Below are 16,588 nucleotides of genomic sequence, written 5' to 3'. Positions count from 1 at the left end.
TGTACAAAATGTACACCAACACACCTCACCAGCCCTGTTTAGCTCTGGCTATTTTCTCCGTTACCCTTGCTGGGAGCCACAGGACCCTTTGGGTCATGCTGGTCCACATCATTGAGGGCCTGCGCTCAAGGCCTTTCCTACTTTTCTGTTATTTATTTTGCAGTGTCATCTGGGCATGACATGATCATCATGATCGTGAAGCAGAGCCATCTTGGTTGCCCTTAGCCAGTACCAAAATCAGCAGAGCAGCCCAAAGATGGCTAGGTCTGTGGTATGTTAATGGTGGTGAGGCCATTAACATATCCTCATAGGACCAGTGGAGTCAGAAGACCCTTACCAGAGGTTCCATCCACCATTTTCTTATGCCCAGGCTGTACATGGTTGTGTGTGTCTAAGTTTGTAAGTATATAAGAAGTGGAAGGTTGAGCCATCATATCTGGCTTTTTTGTTTGTTTGTTTACTTGTTATTAAAGGGAGGGAGTCTCTGTGTAGGCCCAGATGTCTCTGTAGACCAGGCTGGCCTTGAACTCAATGTGTCTGCCTCTGCCAACGAGCACTGGGACTAAAGACATGCACCACTATTGCCTGACTAGATCTTGTTAAAGAGCTTCCCGCCTGCATAGGGCAGATAAAGTTCTGAGACATCCTGGTCTCCGGAGTAAGAGCCTGTCTCACAAAAACAAAAACGTCATGTTATGAAGCAAGCCGGGGTGACTCATGTCCTTAATTCCAGAACGCTGGGGGCTGAGACCTACCTCCGGTTCCAGACTAAACTGGGCTACAGTGTGAGAGCCTATCTCAAACAACAAAATCAGGCTGTGGATAAGTCATCTAAGACTGTATTGTTACTCTATCTATACAAACCCCAACAGTCAATGGAAAAATGGGTCCAATTTTCCCTGAGTGATACAGGTCCCAGCTGTATGTATTTGACAAAACGCCTCATGGTAAGTTTCGAAGCAGATGGGTTTGATTTGACCTCAATAAAACATTAACTTCTGGTTAATTGGAAAGTCAAATGAACCGGTCTGTGGTGGCGCACGCCTATAATCCCAGCACCTGGGAGGCAGAAGCAGGCGGATCTCAAGAATTCTAGGCCAGCCTGTCTACAGAGAGAGCTCCAGAATAGCCAACGTTTCACAAAGAAACCCTGTCTCGAAAAACAAAAACAAAAAGACCAACTAAACAAACAAAGCAAAGCAAAACAGCCGATGATGAAATTCGTGGTACAGAGAGGCCCAAATTCAACACAAAACTAAAAATCACCAGCAGCTAACGCCACTGATTTGACCAGAACTGCTGGCCCAGGTAGCTACAGGAAGTTCCTTGCTCCCCTCCGGCCTTGGTCTGCACAGTGGATTTCCTAGAATCCCGGCCGGAGCGAGCGCAGCCCGGATCCACAGGCTCTGCGTCGGCAAACCGCACAGCCTAGGCTGCAGCGACCGAGAATCCTGCACGGAAGGCCGGGACAGACCACAAGAGGAACCGCGCTTCTGCACTAGCGCTCTGAGGCGGAAGTACCGCCTGGGAGGCCTCCCATGAGTCCTTGCATAGCGCGACGTAGCCGGAAGCTGCTGGCGGCTGATGGGGCCAGGATCTGAGCGCCCAGTCCAGCTTGGCAACTCGGCCGGACCCGACCCCCTGAGGGCAGCAGGTGAGCTCGCACCCAGGACACCGGGGACCCGCGGACCCCCAATTCCTTTATTTCCGGTTCTCAGATTATCCGTTTTCTGGAACTCTAAGCCTGGAGACTGAAGCCCTAGGCCCTAGGTCCCCTAATAACCAGACCGTCCGACGCCCCCGGTCTTCAGCCCTGACTTAACTCCCCGACTCATGGTTCCTCCCGCACCCTCTACTTCCCGTTCCCCAGCTTTCTGGCCCCGGACCTTCTACTCTTCCGACCCGTGAGGTCCCTGTTCCTCGGACCCTAAACTCCAGGGTCCCTGTGCGGCCGCCGTCCAGATCCCTCGGCCTCTGAGCCTGTCGCTCTTCAGTCTAGCGGTTATGCGGATCTACTGGCCCCTCAGGACTCTGATCCCGAGCGCTCTCAGACCCAGACTGGTCTGCACAGCCCAGTTGGCCCGGAACGATCTTTACTTAGAAAGAACATTCTCTTCAGAGGTTCTGGGAAGCCAGGTTTTCTAGCCTCTGTTTGTTCGTTTTACCTCTTGGCCTTTGAAGTGAGTGCTCCGCCGAAGGAGAAAAAAAAAACAAAACAGAACAACAGCAAACCCCCCCCCCCCGCCCCCAGGACGAGGCTTTTAAACTTTTTCGCAGTTTTACCTGCGTTTCGAAGAATGTGCTATGTTTGCCTCTTAAGGCACTCAGAAGTCGGAAATACTCTACCCTGTTTCAGTCTTCATGTTTCTGCCGTGCTGTGTTTGCAGCCATGGAGCCCTAACTATGGCTTTGGACAAGGTGATGTTCTGAAATCACCTGTTGTTCAGATTTAGGAAGCATAACTTAGACATGGGGTTTTGTGTGCTCGGAGAAGTTCTGAGAAAGGGAGTATTTCTCCTTGTTACCCATTCTGTAGCCGTAGGGCCGGGCTATGTCCCCAGAGGTTCATCATGTTCCAGATTAAGAACCAAGTGCTCTCTAGTGTGACATGTCATCCTTATTTGCCTCAGTATTTACTGGTTATTTGTGCTTGAAGGAAGACTGTTTTGTCATTTTTGTTTCAGCCATTAGGAATTCTTAGGGGTGGGTGAGATGCATTGCCAGGTAAGAGTACTTGCCACCAAGCCTGACCACCTGAGTTTGATCCCTGGAACTCACATGGTGGAAGGAGATAGCCAGCTCCCACCTCCAAACTTCCAGGCATGCACTTGTGAGCACATCATGGGCACACCCAAGAAACAAATGTTAACAACAGAAGAATTTTTGAACCTCTTTTGAGCCATATTTAGACTTTTGAGGAGATACATTTTATATTATTAAACAACATTTAAGATAACTAATTTCTTTTGAGTACCAAAAGGTTGCCACACAGGAGAATTTCTTAAAACCAAACCAAGCCAGGGATGGTGGTACCACCTTTAATCCTAGCACTTGGGAGGCAGAAGCAGGCAGGCTGATCTCTGTGAGTTTGAGGCCAGCCTGCTCTCTATAGTGAGTTCCATGACAGCTAAAGCTATGGCGAAAGACCCTGTCTCAAAAACAAACAAAAAACAAGCCAAGTCTTCTACTTGGCCACATTTACTCCTATAGCTGTGAATGTCCTTTACTTCACAGTTGGAAATTCAGAGTAGTCTTAGGAGATGCTGACTTGTTGCCTTGTTTGCCTCCATTTTGTCATTGTAAGCCTCTGAGGACAGGCACAGTGCCTTGGCCGTTGAGATCGAGTACAGAAAACCTGCATTGGTCTTGGTGACAGCTGTTCATGTGGCACCTAGAAGAGAATGCAGAGAGCTTTGGAAACTCAGCTCTCCCAGTGTCTCCCCAAATGCTCTGAACTGTCTGGGGGTGTGCATGAGTAGATGCCTGGGGTGCTAACTGTTCTGCCTTAATGAGTCATGCAGTGCCTGAGTCCTACATATAGGAGTCTGCATTTGTGTGTTCATGGTTTTAGAATGCCATTCTAACATAGTTAATATAGTAAAAGGAAGCTAGACTGAAGTAGGATTTGGTTTTAAAAGCTACAGAAAACAACTTTTTATCCTAACATCAGACGTAGAGAACCTCTGTCAGACTGCCTTCACACCATTGCCAGGGATGCTTCCTTGCCCTTTCCTGCAGCCCGAGGAGAGATGGCAGAGAGGGAGGAAGTGCAGAGGACTCTATTCCATCAGGTGTTGCCCTTTCAGGTGGGGAGACAGCTTAAGCAGCGACATTTCATGTTTTTTGTAAGGTTACTCCTTGTGAGTTTTACCACCAATGCCAGGGCTTTTTATCAGTTAGGCTGACTGGTGTCACATAGTGGCTGAATTTGTACTTCATGGCATTCCTGACTGCTTACTGCAGGTTGTGACCTGAGGCCTTCCTCATCCCCACCCCCAACCTCCCCCTCCCTTGTAAAGACCCTCCTTGGTAAGTCGCTCCAGTACTGTGCAGGACTACCACTATCAAATCATAGCAATTTGGTGCAGATCTTATGAAGTCAATACTACATAATGTTTTTGCACAATTCATTTTCTCTCTTGCGTAGTAAGCCATTGTAAGAGTTGTTTTCCTCCTTGCAGCACCATGGCCAGCCCAAGAACCAGAAAAGTTCTTAAAGAAGTCCGGGCACAAAATGAGAACAATGTGAGTGTGAACCTTGGGCTGGGCCGGGTGGGCTGGTAAATGTCTTGGTGTCAGATGCAGGTATGACTGTGTTCCTCCTTTGAGAGGCTGGGCCTGTCGTAGGGGAGCAGCCAGTACTTCCTGGTGCTAACTAGTGTGGCTGTAGGGAATGGGATTTCTGTCAGACTGCTCTGGTTGTGCGGAGGATGCCTGGTCTCCCTTCTGAGGAGTTTTCTCATGAGAGGTTCTTTATCTTCATACCAGTTTCTGCCGCCTTCATTTTTGTCCTGAACCTACATCCTTTGACCAACTTGTGCAGCCCTATTGGGCTTATTGGTACTTGCACGTGTGGCCTGCTCCTCTTCTGCATCCTTTTGGGGCATCTGTTGGGTGTTTAGGGTCCTCACCCTGCCCTGAGCTGCCTGGTGAGTTGCGTGTGCCTCCCCTTCGCAGGTTTGCTTTGAGTGTGGTGCATTCAATCCTCAGTGGGTCAGCGTGACTTATGGCATCTGGATCTGCCTGGAATGCTCTGGGAGACACCGTGGGCTTGGGGTGCACCTCAGGTCAGTGTCCTGCCACTTGCTGCTGCACACCCTGCATCTGTCCTACTTCCCATGTTCTGGGGCCTGCTGCCCAAACTGCTGCCTGACAGGATGTTAGGGGGCTGTTCTCCACCTTTTTAGGTGGTCTTCACTCCACTAACACTGGCCAAGAATAGCAGCTGCTGTCCAGCTTGCCTCTATGAAGCTTCTGGCTTTTGCCTCGATACAGGAAGCACCTATATCTAGCTCAGGATGTGATCTTGGGTTGGGAGGCTCCTTGGGTCCCCTCATACTTGGTCATCAGATCAGACATCTGGCTTCTAGCTTTGTGCGCTCTGTAACAATGGACAAATGGAAGGACATTGAGCTTGAGAAGATGAAGGCTGGTGGCAACGCTAAGTTCCGAGAATTCCTGGAGGCACAGGAGGACTATGAGCCTAGCTGGTCCTTGCAGGACAAGTACAGCAGCAGAGCTGCAGCACTCTTCAGGGATAAGGTAAGGACTCACCTGGCTTGCATCACACACAGAGTTGAACCAAACATAGTACACACCTTCAAGGTGGCCAGGATGTGGCTTCAGTGGCTTTGGGAGGCAGGTTTCTTTTCTCACTGTAAACGTGTGGAGACCATGCACTGTCTTAAGGACAGATGAGAACAAGTGGCCCTTACTAACCCTAGGGCAGGCTCTTCCTGCCCAGAGGGAATGCAGATTAAAGGGAGGAAAGGAACAGTGATGATCATAGTACCTTGGGATGGCTTAGCTGCAGACGCTCTGAAAATTTGGCCTTCCTTAGATTGGGGGTCAAATTAATGAATCCTTGTGCATTTGAAGTTGGAGCCACAGGGCCAGTAGCTCACTGGCACTTACATGGTCATGCAAGCCCTAGTTGTTGGTGTGGTGTGCTGGCTTGTGAAGTTAGACGTGATTGAGTAGATGGCATGTCTCCTCATTTCTTGTGTCATTTTGTTAGGTGGCTACTTTGGCAGAAGGTAGAGAATGGTCTCTGGAGTCTTCACCTGCGCAGAACTGGACCCCACCTCAGCCCAAGACGCTGCAACTCACTGCCCACCGGTAGCTCCTCTGGCCTGCTAGTCAGACCTCAGCTTGACCCTCAATGTTAGTGGAAGCTCAGGATCCCCATAGAAACCTCATTTCCTCCACATGTGGAAACAGCTCCAGTTGTGAGCTAATCCCAGAAGTCAGAGTAAAAAGTAGCTTTTTAGCATTTCTGAAAGGTAAAACCTTACCCCAATTAAGAAGTCTAATCTTGCCCTGATCTGTAGAGGGGTTGGTTCCTCTTTGTGCAGGTGTGTCATACAACCGGGTAAAGAGTGCTGTGGGGTGTTTTTGCCACGTGTGGGTCAGTCTTCTGCAAGCTGTTGGTCACAGCATAGTTCAGTCCCCAAGATGGTGCAGGTTCCTGTTGTACACACCAAGGTCCACTGTGAGGACTGTCCCCCGTGCAGGCAATGTGCCAAGTGACAGCACATCTGCCTCCAGGCCCTAGAGAACCTCACCAGAATGTCCTAGCCCCACTTCAGCGCTTCACTTCATATGCGTCGGTGTATTTCCTGCCTCTGAACCCTCGGCAGGTGTTAGGTTGGGGCAGAGAACCACTGGACTTTCAGCTGTGCCTGAGCTTCCTATGGGTCAGAGTTGGTACCTGTTTGGCCCCATATATGATATCAAGGTCCTTGTCACAAAGACTGTGGTTTCATATGGTGGTGTTGAGGTCTTACTGGCCTTTAACTTTCTGTTTTAGATCCTCTGGCCAGCCACAGAATGTGACTGCCTCTGGGGACAAAGCTTTTGAAGACTGGCTGAATGATGACCTCGGCTCCTATCAGGGGTAAGGCCTCTCAAACCAGGGATGGCAAACCCCAGGGATAACAGCAAGCAGTTGGGAGCATCTTTGACAGACCACCCTGCAGGGGTTCACTCCATTGGGTTGGGCTTCTTTCCTTTAGGGTAAGGTGGGCCCACTCCTTTTGTATGTGTCCACAGTGTGTGTAACCCGGGGTCCACTTGTGGCAAGCTCCAAAATGGCCTGTGTTTGAATGGAGGTTTTGAATGTAGAGAACATCCAATATTAAAGATGATGCATTTTCTTCCTAGAATCTGACTGGCCTGTAAATGATGCTTGATGTTTCCAGTTACCCTACTTACCAGGGTTTAGGTCTTGCTGGGAGCCTCAGGTCATGTGGTAGAAAGTATCTATATAGCTGCTATGCCCATTTTCCAGAATGCAGTGTGTCCTGTGAGGGGGAAGGGTACCTCTCTTGGTGCCCAGTGTCTCACTGTTGAGGAGTGGCAAGGTTCATGACTGTGGCTATGGCTGTGACTGGTGATGTCTTTTGTTTATTCTCAGGGCTCAGGAGAATCGCTATGTGGGGTTTGGAAACACAGTGCCACCTCAGAAGAGAGAAGACGACTTCCTCAACAATGCCATGTCATCCCTATACTCGGTAGGAAGGCCTAGGACCTGCAGAGTGCCTCCTGTGATAGACATAGCCAGGGTGGTTTCCCAGTGCCAAGATAGGGAGGCCCCTTCATGACCAGTGTGGGCACATACCCTTTGATCTGATTTAAGGCCCTATCTTGTTTACCTTCTTTTAAAAATGACCTTTTGTTCATATCCCAAATGTATTCAGCCACTTACTTACTGTGGCCATAAAACATGCATGTCAAATTTACCAAGGTAGACTTCCTCAAAGAACTAAAAGTTCTTTGGAGCCTGTATTCTTCTTATCTTCAGGGCATATCCTATGCCCAGCAGAGTGCTGACGTAGCCTCCTGGCCTATGCTGGGTAGGCTGACTCAGGAAACGAGGCCCTAAGCAAAGGCTGCCCAAGGCTTTGGCATTCTACTGGGTTGTGGTGCTTGGCTTTGAGGACATCTGTCTGATTTCAAGTTGGAAGCTCCAGATCAGAAGCTCAGGGTGTGACACCTTAGACTTGCTTTTCCAAGGAAATTAACCTTTAAGCTACTTTGTTCATTGCGGTGTTGTATTCTGTAGTGATCATAAATGCAAGCACCTGAAGGCCTGGCAGGGATTGCTGTTAAGTGGTCTGGATGCTGAAATTGAAAAGAGAAAGAGATAGGCCAGACATGATAGGGATACACCTTAAGTTCCAGCGCTTGGGAGGCAGAGGCAGACAGATCTCTGAGTTCAAGACTAACCTGGTCTACACAGAATAGTCAGGGCTACACAGAGAAACTGTGTCTCAAAAACAAATAAAAAAGGGGAAAGGCTTTTTATACTGGTAACAGATCTTTAACTAAGTGTAAATAAGCAGGGTGCATAGATACTGTGAAAGGGGCAGAATGCAAAAATCACGTGCACTAGTCGCTGACTTACTGACACAGATGGAACACTGACACCACCGTCGTCTTTTGTATCAAGAATGTTTATTCCTTAATGAATTTTTTACCTTACCTTTGTAGCTCTGTGTAGCCTCCTTGAGCTCATATGTAGAACAGGCTGGTGTTGAATTTTCAGTGGTTCTCCTGCTTCTGCATATCGGAATTACAAGCATGAGCCACCATGCCTGGCTCAAAATTGTTTTAAAACTGAAGTTGAATATTGTAATGTGCCTATAGCCCTGGCACTGGGGAAGCTGAAGCAAGCATGAAGATTGTAGTGCATCTGAAACCAGCTTGGGCTACATAGTGAGGGCCTATCTCAGAAACCAAAGATTAGCTTAAAATTGTCCTTTGCCCCCAAGGAATGTCACTGTTGTAGGACTATAGGAGCAGCAGTCATTCTCATGCTTTCACACTGGGTCTTCTTTAGGGCAGAAAAGCAGGCTTTTATCGTAAAGCCTGTTGCTGGTGTATAGTTCGTTCGTTCTTTTGGTTTTCTGGCAGCTCATTTTGTAGACAGACCTCAAACTCAGAGATCAATCTCCTGCCTCCCAAGTGCTGGGATTAAAGGCGTGCACCACTATATCAGGCCCTATAGAGTTGTATTTAAAGCCTCTCATCATTTGACATCTGCATTCCTGTCTTCTGCTGATGACATTTTCTAAGGAAGAACACTGAATATAGATGTCTCCTGAAGTGTAGTGGTTTCTCTGCATTATCTTGTGGGTGAAGAAAGCCATCTGTGGTTTAAACGGGATGTTTTTATGTTGAAGTAGTGTTAATTTGCTTTGGAAGGTACTGGTGAGGAAATAACTTTGAATTTAGAGGAAGGCCTGTGACCTCTGTCCACCACTGCCTGCTCCTCTGGGAGGCAGGAAGCAGTAAGGAAAGAAGTGAGCACAAGCTCAGTCAGCTCCCTTTTAGGTCTGCCCAAGAGGCCTGGTACCCATCCTGTGCTTCGGTTGGTGTTTGAGTTCTTGCTCCCAGGAAGGACAATGCTGAAGTGTGCTGTGTGCCGCAGCTGGCAAGGGAGTGTGGCTGTTGCAGCATTTGGCTTCTTTGGCAGGTCACAAGAGCTATAGAGGCATTTGAGGTACCTTCTATAGAGCCTTCCTGTGCTGAAGTGTCAAGAATGTGGCATGGACAGGATCTAGAAAAGTCATAGCTCATCATTATCTGTTGTTTTGTCAGGGCTGGAGCAGTTTTACCACGGGGGCGAGCAAGTTTGCTTCTGCAGCGAAGGAAGGCGTAAGTGACTATGGGATGCATGCTGTCCACCACTGGCCCACGGTCCTGGGAAACGGGTCCTGGGGTCCTTTCACATATTGATCTTCACCCTTCTAGCAGTGAAGCAGGGACCCTTGTCCACTGCAGGATGACCCAGGAACCCTTACTATAACAGAAGATGTTCCTTTTTGTGTCAGGGACAAACTCCTTGCAAAGGCTGACTTGATTTCATATGGGTGGAGACAGATGCAATCCCTAACGAACAGCTGATAGGTCTTCAGAGTAGTGTTGAAACAGTCTAGCTCCTCACCCTCACCTTTACTTAAAATGAGAAAAGAACTTGAGGGTTCTAGTTGGAACAGACCATGCTGTATGGGGAACATGTCTGGCTCTGGCAATGCCCTGGCAAGCAGAGATAGGAAGAAGCCCGAAGGTATAGACTTTTGGCTAGGGTTGGGCTGTGTAGCCATGATAATAAGAGGAACAGTGGTAGAGGTAAGGGGGCCCACTGGTCCAGAGGAACCAGAGCGGCAGTGCTCACAGTCACCCAAACAAGCTGGAAGCCATTATATCTGCCCTTCGTGCCCATTTGTCATGGAGCAGTTGCTGTCGACAAGATGTGTTTCCGCATCTCTAGAAAGGCTGGTGCCAGAGGAGGGCTAGCTGCCTTCTAGCTTGGGCATCTGTAGACAGGCCTACCTTTTCTCAAGTGTCAGCAGTTCTTTATGTCTAGATAAGCTAGCTACTGTACTGCACACATGTTGGAGAAGTAGTTTGGCTGCTGGGCCCAAACATTTCATATCCTCAATAGTTTGTGGGCTTGGTACAGCATCTGGTAAGCCAAACTCCCTACAGTAACCTTCCCTGTGAGCTGTTGTCAGGTTGGTGCTCACTACCTAGGTGCTTTCCCAGAGTTCTGGAACTAGCTCCATCGTATAAGTAAAGGCCTATGATCAGGGTCAAGACATTTGACTACAACGTGCTGCTTTTGTTTTCCTTTTAGGCTACAAAATTTGGATCCCAAGCAAGTCAAAAGGTAAAAAGGAGAAGCTCTTACTCTCTTAGTCTTGCTGGGTGGTGGTAGCAGATGCCTTTAATCCCAGCCCTCAGGAGGCAAAAGCAGGCAGATTTCTGAGTTCCAGGACAGCCAGGGCTACACAGAGAAACTCCATCTCGAAAAACCAAAAAAGTAAAGAACAAAACCCTCTTCAGTCTTATATGCAGTGTCTGGAAGCATCCTGGGCTCCTCATCTGAGGTCGTAGTGAAGAAGGTCCTCTTCTGTCTTCATGTGTCAGTTTCCTCACTTCAGTGCCTCCAGTTGCTGAGAGCAGGAGGCTTCCCCTGTTCCAGGCTTCCTCAGCCCTGTCTACCACAGCCACTGGTAGACATGAAGCCACTGTGCCATATCTGCCTCATAGGGAAAAGATTGTCTAGGCCATGGCTCTCAGCCTCAGTCTGTTGACCTGGAAAGGTATCCCCACGTCCCCACTTGGTGGCCTGGTTTGTGTGTCCAGCAGTGGCAGTCTTATGCTTGGCAGTTTATTTTTCTTTCAAGCTGAGTATAATAACTACCATGTCTAGAGCTCTGGTCAGCTCTTCTCCAGGGTGAGATGAGCAGAATTTTAGGCCTTTGTGACCTGCAGTACTCTATTCATGTGCACTTCTGCCTCCCAGCCCTGTACCCCTAGTGACCCACCTTGAAGAAGCCTACCTGGTTTGCCTCAGAGCTTCTAAGCTAGGATCAGACTCTTCAGGTATATGATGGAGTCTGGACAGTGATAGGTTTGGAACAGAGAAATAATGATGCCAGGGCCCAGAGCAGACTGGTGTGGGTCTGGTATAGGTAATAAAGTAGTTCAGGCTGGGCATGGTAGGGCACCACTGTAATCCAGCAGTCAGGAAGCTGAGGATTGTTCAAGGATTGCACCTTGAGACCCTTGAAAAAAAAAGTTAAGGTGAAGGGTGTGTTCTCTGGCACTTCTGGGCATTGCTAATGTGACTCCCACTACCTGCTCTTTCTCTGTAACTGCCTTCATGCCAACTGGGTCAAGTTTTGGGGTTACAAGCAGCAGTCAGAGCCGGTAAAACCCCGTTTCTACTGGTGCATGCTGCCCTATGGCTGCTGAGCATGTGCTTTGCTCCTGGTTGCCTCTCCCTTTGTGCTTGGGTCATCTGTGTGTTGTACTCACACCTTTTTTGGCCTTCTGGTGCTGGAAGCTCATCTCCCCCAAGATCCACAGCCCAGGTGTTCCCTGAGGAAGGTCATCTGGGCCCAGTGAGCTCTGGAGAGAAAGGCTGCTTAATTCAGTTTTCATGTCATGGCTTAATTATCCCAAACCAGATAACTCCTGGAATCATATCCTGCTGGAAAGGAGCCTTCTATGTTAATAAATTATCCCCCTTCAAGCCTTTTACCTAATCTTGCCTTGAGGTTATGGTCTAGGCAAGTCACATTCCTAAGGTGGCTCAAAGCTTCATGGCCATTACCATGGTGGCACCAGGAGAGCCTGTACCCCCTTCTGCTACTTCTCTTCTCCAACTTTTTCTCCATCCCTCCACTTAGCCTCCCACATAGGCTTTTCTCCCATCCAAGATTCAGTGCCTGCTTCAGGAAGTGGATGAAGTGGTGCCTGCAGTCAGATCCGTGTCTATCCTCCTGACTTGTGGACGAGAGCCAGAGCTGTTTCCAGCACTGTGAGGGAGCTCCCTTCATATCTTGGTTATTCCGTTCTGGTGTCACTTCTGTGACCATATGTATCCATATCTCACTGCCCTCCTTTCTGTTGGCAAAGCTTATGCTGCCCTTTGCTTACTGACTGGCAACTAATGCTGCTATATGTAAGGCCTACATGGTAACTCTTTCCACAGGCCTCGGAGTTGGGCCACAGCCTGAATGAGAATGTTCTCAAGCCTGCACAGGAAAAGGTATGGATGGCACAGACAGTTAAAGCTCTTGTGTGTCCCACTGAGGCATGGCTGTGTTGTGACAGCCAAATCTTGCGTATAATTTTCTGTGGTCCAGGTGGCCTTGGGCTCCTCCTTCATAGTCCTCCTAGTCTGTTTGCAAGGATACCCCAAGGGTATTGCACTTCCTTCTCTTTTACTTCAGTAGCCTGGCCACAGTCAGTTATCTTCAGAAGGTTATCAGTCCTGGGAGGAGTCAGTAGTCCCCAACCTTCCTCTTAATAGGAGTCTGGTCAGCAGTTGGCTTTGCCAAGAAGGCACAGGTCTTTTGGTAGTGATGAGGTTTATGAAGTTAAAGCCAGATGGGCTCCTGGTTAAACTTGGGGAACTTAATGTGACAGGTGTCTCTGCATTCTGAAGCTTCAGTCTTCCTAACAATTCCCTTTAAATTGAACAGGTGAAGGAGGGAAGGATTTTTGATGATGTGTCCAGTGGGGTCTCTCAGTTGGCATCCAAGGTAGGGCCACCCTGCTGACTTGCAGCACAGCCAAAGCCAGTCTCCATATTCCAGGCATGGAGCCCCGTAGGGCCTTGGGGCAGCAGCAGTGGCTGCTGCCCTCTGATTTCTGAGGGCATGAGGAATATGGAAACAGCTTGGTTGTTGGGGACTTGCCAGCCACTAACATGTGTTTCTTCTCTGTCTTGCTGCCATTGGCCTGTCCCTTGGTAAGTGTAGATGCCCTTGTTAGCTATTGCTGTTCTTGTGACTTCCTGAGAGCCTGGTGTAATGGGGGTGGGGCTGTCAGCTTTCCCAACACGATGACAATGGAGGATGCTTCCTGAAGACTTCCACTGCACTGTGGTAAAGACGAGGCTTGTGGTGGCTCACAGCTCTGAACACCTCCAGAGTGTTGAGTGTGAAATTGGGAAGGACATGCCTTTTACTATTGAGGTATTGACCCACCCACCACAGGAACTCCTTTTGCATAGAAGGGAGTGATGCTCACAGCAAACTAAGCCACCGACAGCCAGTGTTGTTTCAGCGCTGCTGCTCTGTTACTGCGCACGTGTGTGTGTGTGTGTGTGTGTGTGTGTGTGTGTGTGTATGTGTGTGTATGTGTGTGTCTGTATGTGACTCCCATGCAAATTTTGTCTTTAGCAGGGAAACATCTATTTTTGTTCATGTTTTAGAGTCAGAAGTACTATGTAGAATGGGGCCCCAACTTACTTTCATTATCTCCTTCCAGGTCCAGGGAGTTGGCAGTAAGGGATGGCGTGATGTCACTACTTTTTTTTCCGGAAAAGCTGAAGACACTTCAGACAGGTAGTCCATGTTCCCTCCCCAGGCCCTGGGTCCCTTGGGCTCCCTGAGAGAAAGCTGGTTACCTGGCGTAGCACCCTCTGCCTGGTGTTGTGTCATTGTAACAGTTCTTTACTAGAGACACAGTGACTATCCTCTTACCCGCACCATCAGGGCCCCTGGCTCATGGACAGAAGGCTATCTTTTCTTTCCCAGTGCCCTAGTAAATACCCTAATACTCTCCCCCCCGCCTTTTTTTTTTTTCTTGAGACAGGGTTTCTTTGTGTAGTCCTGGCTGCCTTGGACTAGCTGTGTAGACCATGCTGGCCTCAAAAAAGAGATCCACCTGCCTCTGCCTGCCAAGTGCTGGAACTAAAGGCATGCCTGGAAGCACCCTACAGTTTGAGTGATGGATAGGAATGGTAGATTGAGGTAGTGGGAGGCACTCAATCCCTTCTGAAAGGTCCATGTCCTTGGGTCCAGGTTGGAATCTTACCAAGGCCAAGGTAACTCTCTCAGAGAAAAAGGCCCCTCACTTAGTAGGCTGTTCTGACTCTACAAGGGTGGCTAGGGAGCACCTGAAAGGGCAGCAGCCTCTGTTAAGCCAGGAAGACCGCATGGAGCTCTTACGGGCATTGGCCACACCTTGGTCACATAGGCTGGATCTTGTCCTAGAGAGCCCCTGAGACTTGAGCAGGTTGGGCAGCTTGAGGGATGCAGGCAGCACAAGTGTCTTTCTGTGACAATTATTGAGATTTTGTCCCTCTCTGTAATAGACCCGTGGAAGGCCACAGCTACCAAAACAACAGCGGAGACAACTCCCAGAACAGCACCATAGACCAGAGCTTCTGGGAGACCTTCGGGAGTGCTGAGCCCCCCAAGGCCAAGTCCCCGAGCAGTGACAGCTGGACCTACGCAGATGCCTCAACAGGGAGGAGGAGCTCGGACAGCTGGGATGTTTGGGGCTCAGGTTCCGCATCCAACAACAAGAACAGCAATAGCGATGGCTGGGAGAGCTGGGAGGGAGCCAGTGGGGAGGGCAGGGCAAAGGCCACCAAGAAGGCAGCCCCATCCACGGCCATCGATGAGGGCTGGGACAACCAGAACTGGTAGGAGCCTTGCTGCACCTTGACCCCGGCCCTTCTGGGAGACTGCCGTGTTTGCACTTTACCCTCTTGTTCCTCCTTCATTTGACCTCAGTGTGAAGACAGTGGCTCAGGCGGGACTTGAGTTGGTGCTGCCTGCCTGGTGTGGGGTGGCTTTCTCTTAGGCCTCAGCAGACATGTCATCCACCTGCCTCTCAGGTCCTCTGAGCAGCTTCCCTGGACTCTGGGTTCTTGGGAACCAGGTACTTTCTCTGCAGCCCTAAGACTGCAGTCCTGTGTAATGTCAGCCAAGCCAGACATCTGATTTCCTTGAAATGTCTTTTAAGACTTGAAAGGTTTGCTCCAGTTCTTTCTTGAAGAAAATGCCTGGAGTCCTAGAGCTGGAAATGAAGTGACAAAAGCAATACTGGAGCTCACACTGCCACCGACACGCTCACCTAAGTCCACATCATGTGGTCTGTGCTGTGAAACTCACTTTGTGACCCTCTGCCTTTCCTGCATCAGCCTGTCCAACTCTCCACAGATGCTCAACACAAAGCAGATTGGGCTCTTGTCCTCCTGGACACCTGACTTGAACTTGGCCAGCCCTGGACAGCTCAGTAATAAGGAAAAGAGAGGAAAGGGCTGGGAGCATTTTTCAGCCTATCTGTGGCTCCTACCCGGTACCGGACAGCCTGAGCGTGGAAGGTGGGCTGCGGGGCCAACTGCCACTGCCAGGGTCAGGCATCTTGATGGGAACCCTCCATCCAGGCAGAGCACTTGTTAGTATTTTGCCGTGTACTGTGTCTGTGACAGCTCAGGCCGCCTCCCAGCCTGCTCAGGGTCAGAGCACACTTGGTCAAGTCTCCTCAGCATGCAGCTGTCTTTCTAGATTACCCCATTTCCCACCCTGTGGACTTTGTGGAACACCGCGGTTGAGACCCATGTGCTATCAATGGTTGGTGTGACAGCCTTTCCCTCCCAGGATTCCATGACCGCTGTGTGCTGTGGCTGGAGAGACCAGCTGCATCTCTTGTCTCCTTAAACCCACTCCTGTCTGACCCTCAGTTTGACCAGCAGTGCATGACCTGAAGTTCTGTGGTCTGTGTGTTTCGTGTTTGCTCCTACTTTCTGGTTTTGAGCTCTCTGGGCCCTAAAGTCCCAATGTTTGTCCCACCTTGGGGATTCATGGTTCTCTGCAGAACTGATAGGCTTTAGGGTTGGGCAGCTCTTCTGGGTGCTTTGTCCTCAAGTCGACAACACTACTTGGTAGTCAGGTCACAGGACATCTCTGAGCTAGGAAAGCAAGGGGAGATACTCAGGAAAGCAACCACAGGTAGGTAAGATCAGAGGTTAGAAACTTGGAATGAGAAGCCACAGTTTGTGGGAGCACACAGAAAGTCAACCTAAAGCCAAGGAAGTCTGAGCATGGAGGAAGGACCTTCATGGAATACGGGAACATTCCCAGAGCAGAGACCTTGATTCAGTGGACATAAAGTGCTATCAGTGGAATGGAACCTGCATTTGGTTCTGGTCTAGGAAGCTGCCTGCCCCAGGTCACTTAGGAGTGGGAAATCTACCTACAGTTTCTGAATATGGTGCTATGTTCAATAAATAGAGGGACTGTATGTTTTGAGGCTTTTTAACATAATCCAAGGTTCTCCATACCACTTTTACAACCCCTCAAAGGAAAGGGTGAGTAAGGCCCAGGGCAAGTTACTATGGCCTTTGGCTGTTTTTTGAAGCCTGTATATAGGGAACTTGCCAGACAGGCTCCAGGGAGGCCCAGTTAGACTTAAGTCAGACAATCTGGGCCTAGGTGACCTAGCAAGAGACTGAGCAGCCCTGGCTGCCTCTCTAGTTGGTCAGGTAGCTTGGAGAGGAGGTCTTGGACAGGCTCTCAGCCTGTGGCTTGGGTGGACAGCCATTCCTGGATCATGT

The 16,588-nt window shown here is 49.4% G+C and overlaps 1 protein-coding gene across 7 annotated transcripts; it reads left to right on the top strand.

The window, feature by feature from the left end:
* Positions 1 to 1,560: 1,560 nt before the first annotated feature.
* Positions 1,561 to 15,740, top strand: Arfgap1 (ADP ribosylation factor GTPase activating protein 1). 7 transcript variants are annotated; one of them, XM_055596167.1, is made up of 14 exons: positions 1,580 to 1,654; positions 4,182 to 4,245; positions 4,678 to 4,787; positions 5,091 to 5,262; positions 5,738 to 5,838; positions 6,530 to 6,616; positions 7,136 to 7,232; positions 9,322 to 9,378; positions 10,361 to 10,393; positions 11,410 to 11,439; positions 12,227 to 12,283; positions 12,720 to 12,779; positions 13,516 to 13,586; positions 14,339 to 15,740. In XM_055596167.1, the coding sequence occupies exons 2-14, from the start codon at positions 4,186 to 4,188 to the stop codon at positions 14,673 to 14,675; spliced, it is 1,272 nt and encodes a 423-aa protein (XP_055452142.1). In that variant the 5' UTR covers positions 1,580 to 1,654; positions 4,182 to 4,185; the 3' UTR covers positions 14,676 to 15,740. The 7 variants fall into 7 exon arrangements, with proteins under 7 accessions (XP_055452144.1, XP_055452146.1, XP_055452142.1 ...); XM_055596166.1 differs by having other exon boundaries at positions 13,510 to 13,586; XM_055596169.1 differs by lacking the exon at positions 4,678 to 4,787 and having other exon boundaries at positions 1,561 to 1,654; positions 13,510 to 13,586.
* The last annotated feature ends 848 nt before the right edge of the window (positions 15,741 to 16,588 follow it).

Source organism: Psammomys obesus, unplaced genomic scaffold (genome assembly GCF_907164565.1).
Source record: "Psammomys obesus unplaced genomic scaffold, mPsaObe1.curated_primary_1811, whole genome shotgun sequence".
NCBI lineage: Eukaryota > Metazoa > Chordata > Mammalia > Rodentia > Muridae > Psammomys > Psammomys obesus.
This window is presented reverse-complemented; position numbering and strand designations above follow the sequence as displayed.